General features: G+C 39.7%; 1 protein-coding gene across 1 annotated transcript in view; it reads left to right on the plus strand.

The window, feature by feature from the left end:
* Positions 1-27103, plus strand: part of LOC128734593 (JNK-interacting protein 3) — a 700363-nt gene that overhangs the window by 430809 nt on the left and 242451 nt on the right. Inside the window, exon 8 of the mRNA XM_053828867.1 lies at positions 10716-11260. Coding sequence (XP_053684842.1) covers positions 10716-11260 — 545 coding nt within the window. The remainder of the gene's footprint in view (positions 1-10715; positions 11261-27103) is intronic.

Genomic DNA, 27103 nt, shown 5'->3' on the forward strand with positions numbered 1-27103 from the left:
CTAGAATTTTCTCTATTGTGTGCAATATGTTAATAGGACGGTACTCTTCGGCTTTATCCGTCCCGTTAACTTTGGGAATAGGAATCACAATTGAGGTCCAGCAAATCGCGTCCAATGACATGAAAGCAATCTTGTATCACTTTTGCGTTGACATTGTCGTTACCAACCGATTTCTTTAAAGAAAAACAAATATCCTTCAACTCTGCAAAAGTAATAGGGCGAAATCCATCAAATCTGATATTATTAGAAACTGGCTGTATTATTTCGTGAGGTTCACTGACCAAGTCAATACTTTGATTGATCAGCTGAGCACTATCAACGAAATAACTGTTAAATTTGTTGGCTATTACTTGCGACGATTGTTCTTCTATGCCGTTAAAAGTTATGGAGCGCGGGGAGTTATCTTTACATTTTGTGTTGTTTTGATGCTGATCAACCTTCCGTTGTATATAATCACATCGAGCCTTTTTCAAGGCACGTGAATATACGTTACGCGCGGCTGAGTACCTACTCCAATCATCACTATTATTACTTCTACGAAATTTCTTGTATTTTTTATTTCTTTCCCGTTTCAAATGTGTCAGATCTAAAGAGTACCAGTTGTTCGTATTATGTAGTTCCACATATTTCTCAATAACAAGCTTACTAGTACACTCTTTCAGCGTGTTGGTAAGAACAGCTGCTTTATGGTCCACATCACCAGTTATTGGAAGAAAATCTAAGCTTCTCAAAACAAGCTGAGACACTGTTTCGAATATCTATTCCAGCAATTTATCTTTACTTTATCGTCACGGGTTTGGTCATTCTCGATGGAAATAAAAATTGTCTCATGATCAGAAATCTTACAATCGGCCTCTGTAACAGAATGTACCATGTCAAAGTTAGAAAACTCGTGATCAACTAGCGTTCGATTGTATCTGGAAATTCTAGTAAATTGGCAAACTGTTTGTCTTAAATTGTAAAAATCTGCTAACTGCTTTAATTGATTCGAATTTTGTCCACTAAGCCAATCAATATTAAAACCACCAGCTATAATATTTAGTTTATTTAAGTCTATGAAACTATCCCACCAGTTGCCTAAAATTTCTAAAAAGCGCTGGTCACTTGAACTAGGGGAATGATATTTTTTTTTTCCATGTTGGGTATTTTTATCACTGCGACCATTTGTTTGATCTATTGTGATATATTCCCCGTTTTATTATAGCTATGTTGTCAAGATGACGCACCACTAGCAGAAGTGATTGTCATTGTTTGACTAATAGCATTTGTCCAGCCCGGTGATGCACTTCGGATGAAGTGCACTACTGCGCTGGGAGTTGTTCTCCAAATATCAGAGGGTTCTAACAGCCCTCTTTCGAAGAACCTTAAACTTTTATTGAGAACTAGCTGACCCGACAAACTTCGTATTGCCACAAATTAACCTGTGTTGTACATAAATCATGAATCTCGGATGATCTTTGTCACTTCTCGAGTTTTGCAAGCCCAGTGGGCGGCGCTTCCGACGGCGGGTCACCGGCAACACTCGCGACCGGCTCGTCCTGAATGATCTAGTGTTACTATAGATAGTTTTTGTGGTCTTGTTATTGATTAATGTTTTATGGAAGAGTCTCGAATTTCTCGAGTTGGATTAGTTTTTGAGTTTCGCAAAAATTTCTGTTTTATTTGTATGAGAGTCCATATCCCCCTACCACAGGGGTGAGAGGTCTCTAACTATCATAAAATAAATTCAAGACTCAAAAATCTCCTACATGCTAAATTTGGTTCCATTTGCTTGATTAGTACTCAAATTATAAGGAAATTTGTATTTCATTTGTATGGGAGCCCACCCTCTTAAAAGGGAAAGGGGTCGTAATACACCACAGAAAAAAAATTCTGCCATCTAAAACTCTCACATGCCAAATTTGGTTCCATTTGCTTGATTAGTTCTAAAGTTATGAGCAAATTTGTATTTCGTTTGAATGGGAGCCCCCCCCCCCTCCTAAAAAGGTAAGAAGTCCTAATTCATCATGGGAAAAATGGTTGCCTCCAAAAACACCCACATGCCAAATATGGTTCCATTTGCTTGATTAGTTCTCGAATTATGAGGAAATTTGTATTTCATTTGTGTAGAAGCCCCCCCTCTTAAAGTGTGGAAGGATCCTAATTCACCGTAGAAAATATTTTTGCCTCCAAAAACCTCCACATGCCGAATTTGGTTCTATTTGCTTGATTAGTTCTCGAGTTATGGGGAAATTTGTATTTCATTTGTATTGGAGCCCCCCCTCCTAATGTGGGAAGAGGTCCTAATTCATCACAGAAAAAATTCTTGCCTCCAAAAACACCTACACGCCAAATTTGGTTCCATTTGCTGGATTAATCTCGAGTTATGAGGAAATTTGTATTTCGTTTGTATAGGACCCCCCCTCCTAAAGTGGGGAGGGGTCCCAATTCATCGTTGAAAAAAAATTGTCTCCAAAAACACACACATGCCAAATTTGGTTCAATTCGCTTGATTAATTCTCGAGTTATGAGGAAATTTGTATTTCATTGTACAGGAGCCCCTCCTCTTAAAGTGGGGAGGGGTCCTAATTCCCAAAGAAAATTTTCTTGCTCTCGAAAACCTTCACATGCCAAATTTGGTTGCATTTGCTTGATTAGTTCTCGAGTTATGAGGAAATTTGTATGGAAGTCCCCCCTCTTATTGCTAATAGTTCCCCCCTCTTATTGGGGAGAGGAGTTATAATTCCTCTTATAAAGAGGGGAAGGGTCTCAATTCACCATAGAATAAATTCTTGTCACCAAAAAAAACACCCACATGCCAAATGTTGTTCTATTTGCTTGATTAGTTCTCGAGTTAGGAGGAAATTTGTATTTCATTTGTACAAGAGCCCCCCCTCTTAGAGTGGAGAGGGGTCCTAATTCACCGTAGAAAATTTTCTTGCCCTCGAAAACCTTCACATGCCAAAGTTGGTTGCATTTGCTTGATTAGTTCTCGAGTTATGAGGAAATTTGTATGGAAGCCCCCCCTCTTAAAGGGGAGAGGAGTTACAATTCCCCTTATAAAGAGGGATGGATCTCAATTTACCATAGAAAAAGTTCTTGTCACCGAAAACACCCACATGCCAAATTTGGTTCTATTTGCTTGATTAGTTCTCGAGTTATGAGGAAATTTGTATTTCATTTGTATAGGAGCCCCCCTCCTAAAGTGGGGAGAGGTTCTTATTCATCATAGAAAACATTCTTGCCTCCAAAAACACCTACATGCCAAATTTGGTTCCATTTGCTGGATTAGCTCTCGAGTTATAAGGAAATTTGTATTTCGTTTGTATAGGAGCCTACCTCCCTCTTAAAGTGGGGAGGGGTCCCAATTCATCATAGAAAAAAATTTTGTCTTCAAAAACACACACATGCCAAATTTGGTTCCATTTGCTTGATTAGTTCTCGAGTTATGAGGAAATTGGTATTTCATTTGTACAGGAGCCCCCCCTCTTAAAGTGAGGAGGGGTCCTAATTCAACATAGAAAATTTTCTTGCCCTCGAAAACCTTCACATGCCAAATTTGGTTCCATTTGCTTGATTAGTTCTCGAGTTATGAGGAAATTTGTATGGAAACCCCCCCTCTTAAAGGGGAGAGGAGTTATAATTCCCCTTATAAAGAGGGGAGGGGTCTCAAATTACCCTAGAATAAATTCTTGTCACCGAAAACACCCACATGCCAAATTTGGTTCTATTTGTTTGATTAGATCTCGAGTTATGCAGAAATTTGTGTTTCATTTGTATGGGAGCCCCCCCTCTTAGTGGGGGGAGGGGTCTCTAACCATCACTAAAACCTTTCCTGGCCCCAAAAACCTCTACATGCAAATTTTCACGCCGATTGGTTCAGTAGTTTTTGATTCTATAAGGAACACAGGACAGACGGACAGACAGACAGACAGACAGAAATCCTTCTTTGTAGGTATAGATTGCCGGACATCGGCATAACAGGTGTTCCGAGTCTTCTTTTTCTATGCCGCAGAAGCGACATATATCATCATGAAGTTTTCCCATTAGCTTCCGATGATAGCGGCTCGGACAATGTCCTGTTATAAGACCAGTATAAATGCTTAGATCTTTCTTCGAAAGCTCCAGTATTTTGCGAGTAATTGAAACGTTTGGAGAGATGAAACGTTTCGACTGCCTAGCATTGAAAGTGTTATTCCAATTTGATTCCACTTTCGTACATTCCCATGCTTTTAGCTCCATTTTTGAAGCACAAGCAGATAAGCAACAGAAGTGCTCAGGTCCTACAAATTGATGAGATGATCCGAGTCTTGCTAGTGCATCAGCTCTCTCATTTCCATCAATTCCACAGTGACCTGGGACCCAGTACAAGTTGACTTGGTTACGACGAGACAATTTTTGGAGTGATTGAATACATTCCCAGACAAGTTTTGATGTGCATGTCGCCGACTTTAGAGCGTTTAGAGCTGCTTGGCTGTCGGACATGATGCATATATTTGAATGTTTATAGGTCCTGCGCAAGCACACAGTCGTACATTCTAGAATTGCTTGTATTTCAGCTTGGAATACAGTTGGCCATCTGCCCATAGAAATTGACATGTCTATTCCTGGGCCAGTGACTCCTGCTCCCACTTGATTGTCCATTTTTGAACCATCTGTATAGAAAACTGTCGAGCCTGGACGAATATCGAGACCACCATCTTCCCAGGAATCACGTCTAGGCTCAAATACACGAAATATTCGGTTGAAGTTGTATTTTTTCTCCATCCAACCTTCATTACTGGTTACAAGAGGATTTATACTAATAGTTTTTAGAATACTGAGATGGCCTGTTAAGTCCCCTTCAAAAAGGTTCTTTGATCTTTTGATCCTCAGAGCACTTTTTTCAGCTTCTAATTGTATAAACTGATGCAATGGTAGTATATAGAGTAAAGCATCCAATGCCTTCGAAGGTGTACTTCTCATTGCACCTGTTATTGAGAGAGTGGCTAGCCTTTGCCTTTGAAGTGAAGGGGAATGATATATTATACCGTGATTTCCCATCGTCATGCATCTTTTAACTGAAATCCCTAGAAACCAATTATTCTCAACAGATTCGTTTGAACGAATGTTGAATTTAATTGAATCCCTGGCGTAAATAGCAACATCACCAGTATGCCTGGAATGCGACAGGCAAAAAGCAACTTTGTAACCCCGTATACTATATTGGTTGTAGGCATCAGCGTCCACCTTCCACTATATGAGTTTCGGCTAGTGCTACCAACATTGAACGTTTTATTTCTACAAGATGTTGCAAAGCAACATAATTTGTAGATAAACCAGCAATATTCAGATAGACTATTTCTAATTTCCTATAGAATTGCAATTTCTTTTGTTGCTATCTACCGTGGACGCACCATACTTGACGCGGGTCCAAAGTTGACGCACTTTTCAGAAATTTTCTATAATAACTTATCTTGACTATTAATATTTCGCAAAAGTGTACCTTTGACACTTTGTTTACACTTATGAAACGCATTCATGCCATAAAAAGCTTTTGATTGGTCATTTATAATTGTAAATAAAAAATAAACAGAAAGGGTGTTTGTCAAATGCGCCATTTTTTTCCTACCTTAGCACAAACGCTAAAGAAACACTCAACTATGTTTTATATTTTTTTACGCGTAAAAGTGTTTTTTTGTTCTAATATCTTCGAAAACTGTTAAAACTTAAGTATTATTAATATATTGTACACGTTATTCGAACTGCAAAAGCTTTTTAGCTTATTTCTGGACAAAAATGTTTTGCGTCAAATTAGGCTCTTAGTGTTCCTTATTATTTACAGAGTAAGATATAAAAAGTATGTCATTTATTCCGACACTAAATATCTCGTAAGTCACCAAGAACGATATTGGTTCAACAGTTTACCGTCTCATTAGGTGTTACAGAGGCCACAGTTCGTCGGAAAAAGCTGCAGAAAACACTTTCCCAGGGCAAACAGCGTTGGAGAGGAGGTCCTATAAACTGTAAATGACTTGTTTTGCTTATGAGTAAAATCAAGTTTCCTAAACGGGTAGGGCAATCAAAAATATTGGTTTAGGTTAAATTAGGACACTTTTTTCGTTTGTCTGACCGATCCAATCCCGCAGTTACTGCAGTTTCCGGTGAGTGGCTAATTTAGATTTTCCTACGACACCCTGAATCTTGATACTTTCCTAGCTGTCATTCAAAACAATGTACAACTGTTTTAGGAAAGTCATTTCCAGAATTTTCATTGTTAAACACAAATTATGTCAGATTTTTAAATAGCCTGGCTGTGTTTGCAATATAAACATATCGGCTGTGGGCTGTCCCAATTCTCCCAACGTTTTCGCAAAAACTGGGGTGAAATATATCCACACAAATAACGAAAACCTTGTGTAACTATTTAAAATGATGCGCACTTATCTAAAATACAAAATATATCGTCGTTTTTGTTAAATTATACTAATTTTTCAAGTGCGTCAAATAAGGAACATTTCGCGTCAAATAAGGCACGTTGCAAAATTCATGCGTCAATTTAGGAACCCCGAGCGTCTCACAAAAACTTGACAAAATATAAAGAATTCAATGCATATTTACTGTTTGTTTATTTTTTACATATTCTTTGCTAGTTTAACGATTACTGTGCAAAACCTTGACTTTATTGGCCAAACCGTCATTTTGTAATTAATGTTTAAAATTGAAAATTTCTTAACCGCGTCAAATTTGGTGCTTCCACGGTACTTGACAATATGTTGCTTTTTCTTTTTTCATACAGCCTCTTGAGTTTAAATGGTGCCAAATTCTTTGGAAGGTGCATATTTCCTCTTATCAAAAACGTAAGTGCCGTTCAGAGTAAATAGTTCAAGTTTTTTCATTTACCTCTTTCACATAAAACTGCTAAAATTTGAAAATTACAGAAATGTGTTTTGTTCCGCCTTCATAAAATGGTAAACATCTCAGCGAGATTTAAAGATACGTCCTTATTTTTTTCGGCAAAGTTGTTCGTCATAAAATTTCCCATCTACACAGTACACCTACGTTGCTCTGAGACACTGTTCGATACCCTGTTTTGACGTTTATTTAAATGAGATTTCGAAAATTTTACATTTTTGCCGAATTTAATAAATTTTTGTAACCAAATATGACTCCAGACATGCCACCATAACTTTTTTATGCATGTATCAGACTCAATGATTGTGAAAAAAATAATTAAGTACCTTGTTTCACCTACTTCAACATTTCTAAAAATATTTTTTTGAATTTACTCCTGAAAAATGCCTTTTTTCATAAAATTCAAATGTGCGACCCCTAAATCGCGTCAACCAATGTTGACGTCATATGAAAGTTTTGTTGTGACACCCTAACCTATTATTTGAGAGGTGAGCCCCCGGGTTTTCTGACATAGTGCTATTTTGGGACACTCTACTGTACAATCTTTTGGTAAGTCGCATGTATTTAAAAACGGTCTTCCTGGTCGAGGATGGGTTAGACGTTTTTTGCACTGACACTCACAATTGTCAATACGCACGCCAAACAATTTGTCGAAAAGACGGGTCATCACTGAGATTGATGTCCGAAACTGGTTCCAAACAGTCAATGAAAATCTGGAATCCAAAAAACTCCTTTATGTGTTGGGGCATCCAGAACGCGTGTTTAATATGGACAAAAGTGCCTTTAATCTAGTGCCCAGAAAGCAGAAGGTCCTCCATTGATGCTGTTTCCCTACAAGTCACGCATTCCATCTAACGTCCTAAGAAGTGTCCCTAAAGGCTGGAAAATTGGATACACAGATTCGGGATGGATGAATACACAAGTATTTTACGAATTTATTGTCAAGGTTTTCTATCCATGGGCCGCAGAAAAAAAGTTAGAGTTTCCCATTATACTTTTGGTAGATGGGCATTCTTTCCACGCCACTTTCGACACCATTAATTTTTGTCGAGAGAAAGGTATAATTTATTTTATTTATTTATTTACTAGTCTTCGTTAGTATCTCACAAACAGTTCCTAATTCTAATACATACTTATTCTAAATTTAAAAGTCATTCTACTAACCTGGATATTTGAAAATTTTCTTGTAAAGCCAGTAATTACGAAAATTAAAATATAAAGAATACCTTTTTAACAAATTTAATGTAATGTCAATGGTGCTCATATACAACCATAATTTAATTTATATCGAAAAATACTATGCACATGCGAGATATACGGCTCGAAAACTACGTGACAACTTGAACTTATTATACCTGAAAATAAAAATCAGGGATAATTAAACGAGTCAATGCAGTCCCTAAGTTGATAAGCATTTCCAATTACCAGCGCTAATATGCAGAGATATAGCACGCTTATGTAAATGTGGTTTATTCCCATTCACTCCAAACGCAATCGACTACAAAAGCCTTCCCGTTCCAGAATCTGTTCCTCCAGCCTTAGAGGAAAATATGCAGGGAGTAGCGGGGCAAATCGATACATCACCAGCTAATACATCTTCTGAGGGCGCTAATACATTCCTTCAGATGTTAAATAGCAAACCCACTGCTACGCAAAAGGTTTCATTTAAAGAAAATTGCAACAAACTAGTCTGGTCAGGAGATTTGGTAGATACCAGTCTATTTACATACTGAAGAAATCTTATGGGTGAAGTCGAAGGAGTTCCAGAGTACCTAATCATTGATTCCTCGGGGTTAGATGATTTACTGGATTCCAATAGTGATGAACTGAACTTAGGTTCTAATGTTTACTTTTCCCTCAAAACCTCAATCTTCATTTGTTCTACAAATTTACAGATGCCTACATGCCAGCTCATTTCAACGAAGCGATCAACCCTGATCCGATTGACGGTAGCCGTGGCCGAAGAGATGGAAGCAAACTACACCGATTGTACAAATGACGATCCGTTTGCATCGAGCCATATGCCCAGCGTTAACGGTAGCCGATAAAACCTTCGAATTTTAACATAAGTACCCTAATTTGTTTTTTAACAAAACTACAAGAATCGAACAGCTTTTCGGCACTTTATGAAGGAACGATCGCACCATTGTCTGATCTTCAACAAGCTGACATTGTACCTTCAAATGTTACACAAGTCAGTACGAGTATAGCTTCAAAGACAGATAATAAACACCGTAAACCGGGTGCGTTTCCAGCAGTAGCTACTAGTGACAAATAGATGGAGATGTACCAAGCGGAACCCAATGAGAAGCAGCAGCAAGAAAATTTGAAGATTATGAAAATTGAGGAAAGGCATTCGAACCAGATTAGAAGAGAACAGGAGAAACTCAGAAAATCAAAGTAAGACAGATGAAGCCAAGATGGAGGAGATTATGAGTAAACATTCTAATATTAAAATATGTTACAAATCAAAATAAACTAACTAATAAGTCTGAGACTTTCTACCGAATTTATTTTCTGTGAAATACACCTTCTATTAAATACTTTAAGATATTTAACTTTGGAATAGTTAATCACCATCGTTCACTGGGTAGGCAGGTATTTGCCAACGACCACGGATGGAAAGTCAGTGATTTGGACCAAATCTGTGACTTATCCCTACATGCACATGCACATATCTAGCAGTTCATGACAGCCAGTGAATCTTTAGCATTGATCACAAGATTTTGTTCTCTTGACAACTCTTAGCAGTCGATCACATAGTTATATCTCACCTAACTGCGAAAAAGAATAATTACTGCATTGCTTATATCGAGAAGCACGCACGGTTGATTGATACACCGATTGTCTGACCGAGCAATGAACAAGATCTGTTGTGAAGTTTGTCATAATCTGTACAGATTACGACAAAGTATTTATCACTTACAAGTAACGGGTGGCAACTAAAATTTTGGATTTTTTTTTCTCAAGCTGTCAAAAAAAAGACAAAGATACATGAAGAATAGCTGAATTGTGGAAATTAAAGATGTTGAAAAAAAAGTGTACATTTGAAAACGGTCCGTAATCGGCAGTTCGGCGAAGCAGGAGCGTTGTACGGCCGTCATGTCAACTTTGCGAATGCATCTCTTGATTCTACCAATCAACTGTTTGCAATTCGTGGCTCTCCAGTTATTTTTGTACATCAAGGAACTCAAAATCTCGAGTAAATCTTCGATTAGGCGCACTGAAATAGATTTTTCGGGTAGTGGTTTTTGGGTAAAAATGGGATCGAATGGGTATTCAGTAACGATTGTGTTTTTATGGCGTTATGCGATGATGCTCTATCCGGCCGAAACACGTATTGTCCATCTGCATGATGTTTTTGTAGAAACGGGATCAAAATTTTGTGTACAACGCGCTTCCGAAGTGCTTCTTATTTCGACGCCATTTTAAGCAAAACAGGGCAAGCATTAACAAAACAAAAAATATTGATAAAAAGAAGAGAGAGAGGGAGAGAGAGAGAGAGAGAGAGAGAGAGAGAGAGAGAGAGAGAGAGAGAGAGAGAGAGAGAGAGAGAGAGAGAGAGAGAGAGAGCTAATACATACATACTCTCATTTGTCTCTGAACTCGTTTGTTGTTGAGTATAGGGGCCTCGAAAAAAATCCAAAATTTTACTCAAAAAGAGCAAACAATCATATGGGCCATATGCGATTATCAACAACATGGTAGACTTAAAAAATACTGTACAAATAAACTAACATGACTGAATTTAGTTCTAAAGAATTATTTTAAAAAATACATAATTAAAAGTAGACTACGACTTCGAATGAGTAAACAAATAAAATTATTTTTGTTATTTCTAGGATACCAGCATAAGTATGCGCGAAACTCAAACAAAACTGTGTGACCAAAAAACTGACAACGACGTGAATCCAAAGGAGAATTTATTACGAGATGATGCAATTGATGAAGAACCGACAATATCTTCAGTGGGCCCTACAATGTGGATGGGTGCACAAAACGGCATGCTGTATGTCCATAGTTCAATAGCGAGATGGAATATATGCTTACATTCAGTGAAATTGCCCGATTCAATTCTTTCGATAGTTCACGTTGAATCACGTGTTGTGGTTGCATTGGCAAATGGCTCACTTGCTATCTTTAGAAGGCAACTCAATGGAGAGTGGGATACATGTAATTATCATATATTAACACTTGGTTCGCCAAAACATTCGATAAGATGTTTAACAATAGTCGGTGATAAAGTGTGGGCTGCACATCGAAATAAAATAAACGTGATAGACCCGATCACGCTAACAGTGGTTCATTCTTTTGAAGCGCATCCTAGAAAGGAAAGCCAAATACGTCAAATGAGTGCAACAGGTTTGGGAGTTTGGATATCCATCAGGTAAGTTTGAATGTATAGCAATGTTGTATTATTCCATGCATTCGAAAACGAGCATTACTGCTATTTATGATAAAAATGTTTCTGCTTTCTATTATATAAATATACTAGCTGTCCCGGTAAATTTCATATTGCAACAAATTAAAGTACCATTTCGCGGGTCGCTCGTTCGGACCCAACTGAAGGAAAGTAATTTAGACCTTGGAAAGCAAATAAACCTAGATAGAGGTGATTTCTCGGAGGGGGGCTGCCTCTCGCAATTGTCGGCGCTTTCGACGGCGTGTCGCCGGCTACACTCGCGGTCTGCGGCCGTATCGCCTTAGATCATCTAGTGCCACTATACAGCAAATCCAGCTCAAAACACTGAAAAAAAGTTTTTTTTTCTTCACTTTTGACTCGACTATTTTTGATTGAAATGAAATTTTCCTGATGTGTTGGGTACCAGCAAGAACTCATTTTCCACTAAGCTTGTTTTTTTTGTCAAGAGTAACTTTTCAAAAAGGCGTATTTAGACATGACATTACATTTTTCAAATAATCATATCTTGAAAACTACTTATTTGATCCAAATGACGTCAAAGGAACAGTTGTAGGAAATTAAGTGTATTTTCAGAAAAAAATTACACCGAAAGAAAACATTTTTCAGGACCGTTGTTCCTCTTCGGTGGAACAAGTAAAATGGACTATAAGGCTTCTGTCGGAAGAAGTAAATAAGGCGACGGAATAAGGATTCCTGGTGGACACCTTGCTTTCACAGGATCACTACTTGCAGAGCACTAGGTTGCTTCTGCAGACTCGCTGGGATGGAAACACTTGCACTAGAGTCAGGACTATTACCGTTCTTCACTTTTGGACTACACTGCTAGTAAAACACTTGTACTGGTTATCGAATATAAGCGCGGTATATTTCACTTCAACCTTAACTCTAACGTACAAGGAGCGCTGTCCTAACCTAAAGTGTACAGGTCGCACAAGCGATTTATTAAAATACATAATATTGTACATAAGTAAATACCCCCACTACTCGCGTTCGATGTTCCACGGGAGTTCCATTAAATGGTGCAAATTCATATTGGAACAAAAACGGCTGCGCAGATAAAGTTCCAACTAGATCGTTGTCGACTAAGCGGGTGCAGTACAAATGTCGCATAGGTAAAGCAGAAGAAAGGCACGTTGATTAAACAGAACAAATGTCGCTACGGTGGATGTAAACAAATGTCGATAATGCAGAAGTATGATTATCGATGTTGCAGAAGCAAGATAATATTGCGATAATATTGCGATGATAAAACAGTTCAACTTCCAACTGGAACATACTCCGCCCCGTTGAAATATCTTTCCCATTCATTCCTTGCCAATATTATACCCTTTTAGATTAGCATTTATCATGCAGCAAGCAGCTTTATTGTCTTCAATCGGCAAAATTGATAATTTGGTGGTGTTTTCACTGCGAACGTCTGCAGCGCGTAATAAACCGTCGGTGCCTGGATAAGTTTTAGTTACTATCCCCAATTTCCATTGAAGCGGTGGCAAGTTTTTATTGTGAATCAAGACAATCGTTCCTGGAATGATGTTTGTATTTACCTTCCAATTTTTCTTCCTAGGTTGAAGACTGTTAAGATAGTCCCTGTTCCAGGCCTTCCAGAAATGTACTCGTAACATCTGTAAATGCTGCCATTTGTCCAATCGATTAATCTTAATGTTCTCTAAGGAGGGCTCCGGAATTGCCGTCAGTGGACGACCGATAAGATAGTCTACCGGTGTTATTATTTTAATCTGGTCTGGATCCGATGTGGTTGCGAAGAGAGGACGTGAATTCAGGACAGCTTCAATCTCCGTCAAAACAGTTGCAAATTGTTCGAAATTGAGAGATGTGTTTTCCAATACTTTCTTTAAATGAATCTTGGTACTTTTTACTGCTGCCTCCCACAAACCACTAAACTCTGGAGCATCCGGTGGTATGGAATGCCATTCAATAGCCTTTGACAAACAGAAATATTCGATATAATGTGCTTGCTGCTCCCTTTGAAACATCTGGTACAGCAGATTTAATTCATGTGAAGCGTCACGAAAATTAGTATCGTTATCTGAATGCAATTGCTGAACGATACCTCGACGACTGATGAACCTCTGAAGAGCTGCCAAAAACGCTTTAGTTGACATGCTTGACACTAACTCCAAATGTATTGCTCGTAAATGTAACCATGCATACGAAAACTGAAATATAAGCCTTCACTGTAGCTCCCTTCCGTATACCTTGTTTGATAAAAAATGGTCCAGCATAATCCACACAGCGAAAGGCGGTGCGGGCGTCACTCTATAGGCAGGAAGGTTGCCCATATACTACGATGTTTCTGCCGGTCGCACCCTGAAACATTTAATGCAGGCTCTTGTCACTAAGCGGATGGTGGAATTAGCATTAACTTCCCAGTAATTTCGCCGAAGAACGTTTAACAAACCTGTTGGACCTAGATGAAGGTGCTCATCATGTAACTGGCGAATAAAGGATCTGGTAATAGGACTATTATTGGGCAAAATGATTTGGTACATAAAAGCAAATGGAAGTTTAGAGTGTTGAACTCGTCCTCCAACTCTTAGCAATCCATCCACTAAAATCGGACCGAGAGCGGCTAGTTTCTTACACATCCTACCAGATTGTACTCTCCTAATTTCATCACTATACTCAAGCTTTTGAGTCACCTTGAAGATCACGAGCAAAGCTTTTCTTTGTTCGTCAATTGTTGGTAATTCCTTGAAGACTCGTTGCTTGCAGTTATGAATAAATCGCAGCGTCAGAGCAATGATTCGTTGCAATTTTCTAAATGAACTATATTTTTAAAACACAGCTAATGGTTGTTCCTTCGTTACAGGTAGGACGGTGACTAAAGATTTCATCTCTGGAAGTTCACTGTCTGGAAGTTCTACTGGGTTCGACAACTGATCATATGCTGACGCAAGAAAAGATGGTCCATACCACCATAACGTGTTATTCTCTAGCTCCTTGGGCATTTGACTTCGAGCAAGAATGTCGGCAGGGTCCTACGATGAGCGTTCATACTTTTAGGAAAATTCACGTGTTGTTGATTGTATCTTGGCTACTCTATTACGAACGAATACATCTAGCCTTTCGGTAGGTTTCTTTAACCAGCTCAAAACAATTTGGCTGTCTGACCAAAGAACCACTTGCTGGAAAGAAATATTTATGGTCGGATATACCTTGGCGACGAGGCGACCAAGTAACCGTGCTGCGCTTAACTCTAACCTGGGTATTGTTACCTTTTTCAATGGTGCCACGGTTGATTTACTGCAAAACAGATGTACATAGTTGCGCCGACTCGTTGGAGTGAATACTGCGCACGTAAACACATTCTCCGTACGCCTGTTCGGAAGCATCAGCAAATCCATGAAGTTCAAGAACACTGCAGTTGTCTGAAATTACGCGCCTTGGAATGCGAATGTCATTAAGTTGAGGAAGAGTGTTCTGGAACTGTTTCCATCTTAACTGGTGGTCTATGTCGACTGGTTCGTCCCTACCGACCTTGCTGCGCCATAAATCTTGCATCCAGTATCTTAGCCAATACAATTACGGGAGAAACGAGTCCTAACGGATCAAATAGTCTCGCGATTCCAGAGAATATTATCCGTTTGGTCGATACATCAAAGGATTGATTCGCTTCAGAAGGCTTCGATAAAAACATGAACTGATCAAACTGCGGATCCCACATTATTTCTAAAACCTTAATAACTGTGTTCGCGTTGGTGTTTGCTAAAACCTTCGTCAGCAGGAATATATGCCAGTAGCTCGTCTGAATTCGAGCGCCATTTATGGATTGGAAAACCACCACTTGCTAATAGTTGCTTGACCTGCCTTTGTCGCTCTAATGCCAATTCTAATGTATCATCGCCTGAAAGGACATCATCAACGTAGAAATCGTTCATTGCAGTAGCAGCTCCCATTGGATAATAATTATTATTTATTTCATCGTCTGCTAATTGTTTCAGACATCGTGTCGCTAGGAATGGAGCACTTGTTGTTCCATATGTTACTGTCGTCAATTCTAAAACCTTCAAGGGTAATTCTGAACCTTCTCGCCAGAAGATTCTTTGCAAACTGGTTTGGCTAGAATCTACAAAAATTTGGCGATACATTTTGCTAATGTTTGCGGTGAATGCATATTTATGTTTACGGAACCGCAATATTATGGAGAATAAATCAGATTGAACAGTACCACCTACCATTTGGACATCATTTAAAGACAAACTGGAACTTGAAGGCTTAGCAGATGCGTCGAAAACAACCCTGCATTTTGTCATAGTACTGTCTGGACGAATTACGGCATGGTGAGGCAAATAACAATTTCGCTGAGCTGGAAGATCCTTCCGCTCGTCAACTTGCTTGCAGTGGCCTAGACTTTGGGGCCATCCAGATACTACGTGGACAGAAAAATGCCAATTTTCAACCCCTCCGTCCCCCTCCCCTGTTTATCCACGTGGACATTTTTTTTCTTATGTCAAATTTAACAAAACAGAAATGCATTGTTCTAAATTTTGTTTTCAACTTGATTTGTGCAGTATTTATCAAAGAAGCTTACGTGAAAAGAAGCGCCAGTCTAAAGGCCGCGACACAATGCATACGGCTTTTTAGTCGTTGCGGAAATTTGAGTTTTTCCGTGGATTTTCCGTCAACTTTCCGCAGCGTATTAAAATCCGTATGCAAGGTGTTAGGACCTTAATTCTTATGATCTACTGGAAATTATTATCGACTGCAAGAAAGCTGATAGCTTGACTTTCGCTTGACGTTTCTTCTCTGTCCAGAGTATCTTTGTCTAGAGTATCTTTATTCAGAACATCTCAGATTGGCCGTCTACTTCAACGCAACAGAAGACCTTTCCGACGCAATGTGATTCGCAAAATTTTCTGAAAACGAATCCTTTTGGAAATAGATTGGAAGCCCTTTTTTTGGCGAGCCGCATTTGATTTTCAGGCAAAATGCCTGGCAAAATCATTTGGTGCAAGCGTGACCTAAGTGATAAATGAGTCACGTGACTGGTGAATATTCGTGGACTCGTCCGTTACCTTTATCATTTCCCAAAGAAGGCAAGAGTTATAAAAAAATAACATATTTTGTTAATTATTGCAGGCTAGACAATCAAGAACTGTGTACTAACACAGGCTTAAGTTTTTCAACAAGATTTATGCCAGATACGTGTTCTCTTAATGCTTGGTTCATGTGTTTACGTGAATATATGCCTCATCACAATATAAAACTTTATTTGAACTTAAAAACAATCACTGATCAATGGCTAATGCTGATGGATAATTAATTCTATATTGCTGTTTCTAATTTCTATTGCATAAAAAAAAACTTGTCCACGTGGACCTTTTCCGTACCCCCTCCCCCCCCTTCCGTGGACAAGCGTGGACATTTTCATACCGCCCACCCCCCTCCAAGCTGTCCACGTGGTATATGGATGGCCCGTTTCGTATTCTTGTATGAATTTAACATATAAAATCGCTTTAGTGCAAGGTCTCGGTAGTTGGACAGATGAACAACATTCTCCTTCAACGGCAGCTGAACGATAAACCATCCTAAAGAATCACGCTTATGCGTGGCACGAAAATGCTCCTCACATTCCTGCTCCTCTGAAGACAAAACTGGTGCTTCGGCGACATCTTCAATTTCCCAGAAACGTTGCATAGCTTTATGAACGTCTTCAACGGTTATCTTATGAGAATACACGGAGTCAGCTTCGACTAATGGCTCATATAATTCTCCAGTTACAACCGAACCAAGTCGAGTTTCGCGGAGTTCTGGATAATTCGCTCCAAGCTTATGCTGACCTGGTTTCAGTAATGCAAAGAAATGACTGTTACCTGTAAGCAAATCGACCGCTTGCGGAGCGTTGAAATAAGGATCGGCTAACTGGAATTCTGGAGGTATACACCAGTTGCGAGTATCAATAAACGAGCTTGGTATTAAACTGGTTACTGACAGTGTTACGGTGCATTCTAGGACTGTTCGAAAATCGTTGTTGGTTGACAAAATCTCCACATTAGCCTTTTGCTTGCCTTGTTATTAACACCAGCAATCAAAACACTGCACTGTGGTACCGCCATAGGCCAATAATCGAAAAAAAAATGGTTTTGTTTTACGGTTTCTAAAATTTTTCCGGATCTGTTATAAACCCAAGAAGGCAAAAATAACATTTTCATCCAATATATGTGAGCGACAGTTCACATTCGAGCGTAAGATGTGATATAGCATTTGACATTTTCGATATAAGCTTGAACAACACGTGGTTTTTGGATTGTGCATATTGTCACCGTAAAGCAAATTTCAGCTGGTTTTCATCAAGGAACTTTGAAAAGCATCTATTTCTTACAAGTTGAGCTAGATATTCACTAGTATTTAATTCACTGTTGTGCGTGAGTGAAACAGATTGTAGTTACAGAAAATCTAAAACATTCAAATTGAATTTAGTTTTTAACTATGATTGTACCCGAATCTAATCATCAAATTACTATCTCCTGAATCTAATCTAATCTCACACTAACGCAGCCAATTCTTGAAGGCATCCTGGAAAATGACGATTACTTGAATCAATCATTTTTCTTGTCAACGGCCAGGCCAACTGCGCAGCATGTACCGCAGAGAGAATTCCAAGGAATCAAGTGGAAGCAGAAAAAATATCTAATTCCATTTAACTCCTTGAAATCAAGGGGAAGGAAGAAAGCGTGGACCTCCCGTACCAAACGCTTCCCGTACACATAGATAATGATTTATTTACAATCGTTGGGAGTATCTTTGCTAATAAAGGTTAAGTGATACTCCGGACCCTCAGGGATGAACTAATGGTATTTAGACCAGAAGCCAGGCTGCAATTGGCCAAGGATATAGCGCCTTATTTCGCTCTCTGAAAATAGATTTTTTTGCCAAAAATATTAGTTTAAATCATATAATACTTGAAAATAAAGTCGTGTGGTTTAATGGTTGCCTAAAACTACATTTGTAAGGTTAGGAACTGAAAACCGCACGACCCCGCACCTCCTAGCTTGGCTACTCAATTATACAAATTGAAGTATTTCCAGGTATGGCCACGTGGAGGCGCTAGGTAGGGGCTTGGGATGGCTAGAGCTATGTTGGGCGCTTCTTCCTAGTTGCCTTCCGCATTTCATACCCAATCATCAAATTACTATCTCCTGATTCATTTAAGTCTTAAAAATGAACCCGTGAAGGTTTTAGCTGCTAATACTTGCTAATGAGTTTGGCGCCTTCGATTTAAGGATTGATAGTTGAGGGGCATGGTACGATGACTTTGATCAAATTTTGATTCATTTTGCAATACAGCCTCTGTCAGGCCGGATTTGATAAAGTAATGTATGAGGAATTTCTAGAGCTAGTTTATTGTGTACAATATTGCAGAACAAACTTTTACTGCATTTTTTGTATTTACAGTGCTACAATGCCGCTACTCGCTACTGTGTTGCTAACCAAATATACGTTCACTGGTTACAAACGGGATAGGAGCCGTATAGCATCGTAAATACAAAAGATACAACAAAGTTTTGTGAAGAAAAATTGTAGATGATAACTAGCTCTATAAATGCCCTCTGCATAACTTTTTCGAATTCTGTTTGGCTGAAGCGGTACACTTAAATAATCAAAGTCGAGCCAAAGTGAGTGCGCCATGCTTGATAGTTTAGAAAAGGAATTGAGACAACTAATGATGGCAATACAGCGAGCAAATTCTTGAAATGCTCTAAGATTAAAAATAATTGCTTTAAAAGTGAAATTACTTGAACGTTGCAGAACTATTTTGTAGCGCTCGTCCTCTGGGTACGCAATTAATACGGTAAAATTTAAGGAATAAGCTATAAACTGCTCGAATGCTGGTAGATGAATACTCATAATATTATCTTCTTCTATCTATTAAAAAATTGCTCATTTATAATCATTTATCACGTACTCGTTTCAATTGCAGAATTGTCTAAAGAAACAGCGGAATCGAATAGTAAAATTGAATTGAAAGTTTTCGTTTCACTCATACCCGTTAGATGCCACCCCGGGTAGCTACCGAAACCTTTTGCAATGTTCATTGCTAAGTTCAAATTTATTCATTGCAAGTATAAACTTATTCTTCAAATCCAACAAACCAAAATTACTTCAAGAAATGTTGGAACTATTACATATTTGGATTGAAGTTTTTAAAATACTTGGATAAATAACATAGAAATATTTGCATTTAAAATACTATCATTATATTGCGTGCAATTTTTTGCTGTAGCAAAAATAAACATACAAAACTGATCAGAAATAAGTACAATAAGTATTTTGGAATTACCTTTAAGTCAAAACAAAGAAAAACGTAGCGTTATGTTATTTAGAGAATGACAATAAAAAGTATCTAGTAACAGTGCTCCTAAGTTAAAAGTATTAAATCATCCAAATTGAAATAATTGTAACGAAATCGTAGACATACAACTTTGACGTGTGTTTTGGTTAAAAGAGACTTATTTTCGTCCATTTTGATGATTCATTTTTATTGTCATGAAAAATCCATTTATGGCCGCCCGTCCTAACAAATGGAACCACTGTGCACTGGTGGGAAAAGTTTTCAAACCGATCAAATCAACCATTCGTTTAGAGATAAGGTTAACTTGCGATCCACAATCTAATAAAGCGCGACAAGAATGAGCCTTGCCTCGACGATCGACGATGTTGACCATTGCCGTTAAAAGCATGACTGTCCGCTTAGCATTGGACTTGGCGATTGAACAAGTTGTTGCTACAGCATCGCTAGTATTAATTTCTGCACTAGATGCTAGTACAGGAGAACGATCAAATTGTGGCTTACCGGTAACTGATGGATTTGAATTCTGATATCTCGATGATCTCGACACGCTATCATCATGCAGCCGCGTGTGATGACGCTGTCGACATTTTTGGCACTTACGATCGGAGGGACAATTTTTTATACGATGCCCTTTCCGGAGGCAGTTGAAGCACATGCCCAATTCACGCACCTTCGAAACACGTTGCGATAAATTCATGTCACACTGAAAGTTTTTATGAACACCTTTACAAAAATCACACAACTCGCTAACACTGTCTGTTGCTGGGTTCGTGGTTACTCTCGGGGAAAATGCTGATTTCTGTGCTGACTTGGAACTACTTGGCAACTTAACTACCTCTTCGCAATTTTCTAGTACGTTGCACTGTTTTTTCAGGAATGTGATTGTGCCATCGTAGCTTGGCAACTCACCCTTCGTAATTGTTCCTTCCCATTGCTTTCGCATGTTTCGATCCATGCTGGCCGGAATTAAATGAACCACCATTAGCTCGGAGATACCTGTCAGCTCATGCTTGAAGTACCGGAGATTTTCTATGTGCTTTGTACAGCTATCGAGTAGTTGACGCAGCTCTCGATGTGATTCGGTTGACATCTTTTTCATCGTGAGCAGACCTTTGATGTGATTATCAATTATCACTCGTGGATTCTCAAAGCGTTCGTTTAGTATCTCCCAAGTGTTTCCATTCACCGTTTTGGCATCAAGTATTCCTGCAGCAGTTCCTACAAGCGACTTGTCCAAATGATATAGCTTGGTAGCGTCACTATCATTGGACTGAGACATGATGTCGAGGAAGGTAGCCTTGGCCAATTCTCGTAAAGTCCATCAAAGGTCGGGACCGGTGCCTTGAGAGGCTGCTGACGGATGACCACTTGCGGCGGAGCTGGCTCAACATAATTCCTCTTCTCTAGGATTAAGGTTTCCAGTCGAATCAGCACGTGATGATATGTTTCCTCAAAAATCGCGTAATCCGTATCATGTTCATCCATTTCTTCATTGGAAAGAACCGCTGTTAACTGATTGCGGAAAGAACAATACTCCTGATATGCTGACTCTACACACTTCACATACACGTTGAGCTGGGCAAGCGGAACTATCGGAACTGTTCGACTTAGCCCCTTGCGACCCCTATGGGCTATGCGTTATTGGCATTTTTATTCACTTCACTAACGTCTTTATTCTTCATCTTTATTCTTCGGGTTCGTTTTCACTTTTCACTCAAACTAGTAGTAGTAGTGTATCCAATGGCAAGAAGGAATAACCGTCTCGGAGATCCGGCTCGAAGGACCGCATGTTCCTCTTCGGTGGAACAAGCAAAATAGACTGTAGGGCTTCTGTCAGAAGAAGCAAACAAGGTGATGGAATAAGGATTCCTGGTGGACACCTTGCTTTCACAGGATCACTAATTGCACTAGGTTGCTTCTGCAGACTCGCTGGGATGGAAACACTTACACTAGAGTCAGGACTTTTACTGTTCTTCACTACACTGTTTTGGACTACACTGCTAGTAAAACACTGGTACTGGTTATCGAATATAAGCGCGGTATATTTCACTTCAAATTTAACTTTTACGTACAAGGAGCGCTGTCCTAACCTAAAGTGTACAAGTCGCACAAGCGATTTATTAAAATACATAATGTTGTACATAAGTAAATACCCCCACCACTCGCTCCACGTCGACTGAGCAGGTGCAGTACAAATGTCGCATCGGTAAAGCAGAAGAAAGGCACGTTGATTAAACAGAACAAATGTCGCTACGGTGGATGTAAACAAATGTCGATAATGAAGAAGTATGATTATCGATGCTGCAGAAGCAAGATGAATGGCGCTACTTCTTTTTTACAGATTTTTAAAAAAATCATTTTTCGGGTTCAAATATCTCTGAAACAGTTTGATGTGAAGACATGCCAAATGCCAATATACTTTTTCTATTGATTTTTGGCCGCGCAATCGAATGATGTTGTCAGTTTTTATCTAATTTGTCAAAATCATGCGATTTAAAACGAAAAATGCGAATGTCTCAAAACATTCCCAATTTTATTTCCAAATAAATATGCTCAAAGTGTTCGCCAGATAATTCTACATAAGAATCACTTCACTAGAAAAAACAATATTTGTAGTTTGGGAGATATGGCGTTAAATATCTAGGGCATGCGTAATTTTAACTGAATTGTTAGCGAAAGTATGTTTAAACACGTCTACCTGAACTTTCCGGCCAATTTTATTACTAAATAATGTATTTTAATGAAAAATATGCATTTTCAACATAGAATCAGCATAATAAATTTTGATGTTCTGGATACTTTTATATCTATACCTATAAAAATGGATTTCTGTCTGTCTGTATGTTCCTTATAGAATCGAAAACCACTGAACCGATCGGAGTGAAAATTTGCATGAACCCCTACTACATTTGGTGCCAGAGAAGGGTCTTATGATGGTTAGAGACCCCTTCGCCAACTAAGAGGGGGGGGCTCCCATACAAATGAAACATAAATTTCTGTATAACTCGAGAACTAATCAAGCAAATGGAACAAAGTTAGACATGTGGGTGTTTCACCCCTGTGCTAGGGGAATAAGGACTCTCATACAAATAAAACAGAAATTTTTGCGTAACTCAGAAACTGATTGAACTCGAGAAATTTTCGACTCTTTCATAAAACATTAGTCAATAACAAGACTGGGGGTGCAGCCCCCCGTAGAAATCACCTCTATCTAGGTTAATTTATTTTCTTAGATCTACTGACCTCTATTACTTTCCTTCAGTTGGGTCACCCCTGCGAAATAGTACTTTCTACGAAAAGATTTTCCGTGAGATGGTACATCCCGCGTAAGGTTTTTCGAGAAATGGTATTCTGCGAAACTCTATATTCTGCGTTATGGTCAACCGAGAATTGGTGTCCCGCAAAATGGTATTCGGCGAAATGGTTTGTAATGATGGCGAATATTTAAATGCTATCCGCTTTATTTTATCAGACTAAGCAATGGGGGGAGTTGTTTTCTATTTTACTGTGAGGAAAACTCGAGATTGTGATAAAGGTCATCCGAGATTCAGGATTTATGTACAACACAGTTTAATTTGTGGCAATACGAAGTTTGGCGAGTCCGCTAGTATATTTAAATAAAAGTAACAAATTCGTACAAATTTTTATAGTTTTTACCTTTGTTATACTATATATTACCTTTGTTATACTATATAACAAAGGTTTAGAAATTGGTCGAAAAACACGAAATTGATACAAGGCCGGAGGGCCGAGTCACATGTACCAATCGATAGGGTTCGACGAACTGAGCAATGTCTGTGTGTATGTGTGTATGTGTGTTCGCTACGAATTTTCTATCGCCTGTTACTCGGAGATGGCTGAACCGATTCGACCGCTATTACTTTTGTTTGAAAGGTACTATTGCCTAGTATATCACTATTAAATGGTTTCGTGGTCTGACTTTTCGTTTGAAAGTTATAGGCAAAAATGTGAAAACTACGTGACACGGTTTTCTCCGGAAACACGCAACCAATTTTAACGATATTAGTACCAAACGAAAGCTCTTACTATTACTAAACATTTTGCTAAGTGTTATTGAAAACGGACAAGCAGTTTAAAAGTTAGCCTTGAAAAACCTGTTTTGACTAGGTACAAATGAACGCCTGTTTCTCAGAGATGGCCAAACCGATTTACGCGCTATTAGTTTCATTTGGCAGGTAACATAGCTGGATAGATCACTGTTGAATGGTTTTCTGATTGGACGTTTAATTTGAAAGTTATGAGCAATCAAATTCACCACACCAAAATTAACAATAATTTATAATGATTTTAACTAAGATACCTAATTTCAATTATTTTAATATCAAACGAGAGGTTTCCACACTACAAATATATATGCAAAATTACATAAGAATTGGTTTTACCGGTCAAAAGATATTAACCCTCGAAAACTCGCGCCAAATTTTATAACACGGTTACTTGCGCGCACAATAGCCCAAAACCAAAGAAAACGTGCGCACTAGAGTTTTGACTAGGAAAACTTGGTTTTAAGTTTATCAAACCTTTGGAAGAGTTTCTTAAAATTGAAAGCTCTATCGTCTAGTAGAATTTAAATTTTGATTAATCCCCTCAAAAGTGAAATAGAAAAATTATTTTCCTTCAGTTTCAATACAACACATTGATGTGTTCTGCAAACTTTTAGAGCATATTATTACAAGAAATTTTGCTAAAAACAGTAACCTTCTATCTCTTCAGTGAAGGTAGAAAAATCTTATTTATTGTATATGAATTTGTAAAATCAGTTTTTCTATTCTAACTCTTCTTGTAATTGTTGTATGACTTTTTCATGTATTATAAAGTTGTACAAATAATAAAAATACACAACTTAGCTGAATTTAGTATACCTCTATGTTTGCTTGTTTAGGAACTGTAGAACTTAAATTGTAAAACAAAACCTGATTTTGACCCCGAATTACTCGATTACCAACAGACGGATACATCTTAAACATTTTACATTTGCTGGTAGTTTTGCTGCATACAGGCACCATTTTTCCATATAAAGAAACGAGAGAAAATTCCAGTTGGGGTCAATTGCGGTACACTTCACATGCTACTTGCTTCGTAAAGAATAATACTTCATCTTACAACTTACTTTTACTTGCACTTACTCTCAGTAGTAAGGATGGTAAATGGTTGAATAATGCGCTCCAGAGCTACCACGAAGTTCCGCAGCCTCTTATTTAGCAACTCCTATCTCTACCTCCTCGTGGTACCATCCGGGATACGTTCCTTAGTGGAAATCGGAAAACCGGTGGAAACTAGGGTCGTATGCGGACAGAGAAGAGGGCACTCATGCGAAGGCTGAGTGTAAACTCTCCGCCTGCAAATGACGGATCTCGGTAGAAGCATGTTCGATGAACCTGAAAATACTGAGAACCTGAGCAGAGGGTCCAAAGCCCCCAAAGGAGGATGGTTTTAATAGTTGTTATCCATGGCTAAAAGTAAAAACAAGAATGGATAAACCCCTAATCCAAGGTGTCATGCGTCCCGTGCCGAGGGATGAATGGTGGGGGGGGGGGGGGGTTTCATAAATACTTAACCTCAAACGGAGCCTGTGGAGTACCAGAGCGCCCTCAACAGTAATTAGCCCTTACCGCATCATGAGGGGCTCTGATGCGGCGGACTCTTCTTCCCCTCAACTCGTGGGATTCTAAATGAACAATCAAAACAAAACATTAACTTCAGTGAGCGCGGACGGATTAGATAATCCGTTTGCAAGAAGTGGTATCCAGAGGTCTCCGCCGATGGATACCAGTAGAAGCGCCAGCGTAAGCGGAAAGGGAAACGGCACACCTGTCGTTCCAACTGCTTCTACGCCGGACGCAGCAATGAACGGCCCATCGCTAATAAAAGCAGTGGCAGGCAAGAGAGACATGCTACCAAGAGTGGTAGCGGCGTCTCATCAACTCGATGCCATTATCGAGTTCGTGGCAGGTCGCAGCACCTTAGCGAAGGACCTGAAACAAGGTCTGCTCATGCTTCGGAGCACCATGCGTGCTGTGACGAAGGAGCACAGCGAACTCGAAGCGCGAGTAAAAGTGACAGAGAAAGAGAAGACGCTTGTATCAAGGTCTGCACAAACGGATGCCTGCCCGTCAATGGCTGACCATTCCGTGGCACTTGCGACTACGGAGCAGTCTAACGACAAGGCATCCGCCTAACGCGCAAGGCAGTCCCCAGGGGAAGAAACCCCCACGGGTCAGAAGAAGCGTCTGATATCAGAGGGTCGTAAGCCAACCGAAGGACTCACTGAGGGTAACAAGACGCTGTTAGCGTCCGACAACCAGTGGGAGTTGGTCAAAAAGAAGAAGGCCAGGAAGAAAGAGGAGGATCGAGCTCCACCGAAAGTGGCCAGGAAAAAGAGGAGCAAAGGCGATGCCCTTATCCTCAAAACAGACGGGCCAAAATATTCGGAAGTTTTAAAGGCCATGAGAGGGCATGATCAGTTGAAGGGTCTTGGTGTGGATATGCGGAGTATCCGCCGCTCTCGCACAGGCGACATGATCCTTGAACTCAAAAAGAATGCCACTGAAAAGGGTTCTGCTTACAAAGTGCTGGCAGAAAAGTTCCTTGGCGATAGCGTGCAGATCCGCGCACTAACGCCCGAGATGACTCTCCAGCTTAAAAACCTGGACGAGATCACCCAAGCGGGCGAACTAGCACGAGCTCTCAACGAGCAATGTAAAGTGGTGGTGACTACCAAGGCAGTTCGTCTGCGTAAGGGACCGGCGGGAACCCAGGTAGCAACTATAAGATTTCCACCGGAAGACGGAAATGCAGCCCTGAAAGTGGCTAAGCTGAAGGTGGGATGGTCCGTATGCCCACTGAGCGTGTTCCAGCAGCCGGAGGCCTGCTTGCGGCGCTTTGAGAGAGGGCACAGGTCCTGGAACTGTAAGGGACCAGACCGAAGCCACATGTGTAGGAGATGTCTCGGTACGGGCCATATAGCGAGGGACTTGACTGCGCCACCCAAGTGCCTGATATGTACCGGCCAACGGGACGGTAAGCACACAACAGGAGGCCCGAAGTGCCCGGCAGGCGCGCCGGCGACTAAAACACGGGCGTAGTGCAGGTAGCGCAACTGAGCTTGAACCACTACCACGCGGCCCAGCAGCTGTTGTACCAAGCAGTTACTGAGTCGTTGACGGACATTGTAATCATCTCGGATCCATACCGCATCCCTGCCGGAAACGGTAACTGGGTGTCGGATAGGTCCGGGACGGTGGCTATATGGACGACAAGCAGGTTCCCGGTTCAAGATGTTGTGTCAACTGCAGACGAGGGATTCGTGGTTGCCAAAGTGGGTGGAGTGTTCTACTGCAGCTGTTATGTTCCGCCGAGTTGGTCTATCGAACAGTTTACGTGGATGGTAGACCGAGTATCAGTTGTGCTGACTGGTCTAAGGCCGGTGGTTGTGTCGGGCGACTTTAACGCTTGGGCGGTAGAGTGGGGAA

Source organism: Sabethes cyaneus, chromosome 2 (genome assembly GCF_943734655.1).
Source record: "Sabethes cyaneus chromosome 2, idSabCyanKW18_F2, whole genome shotgun sequence".
Classification (NCBI taxonomy): Eukaryota; Metazoa; Arthropoda; class Insecta; order Diptera; family Culicidae; genus Sabethes; species Sabethes cyaneus.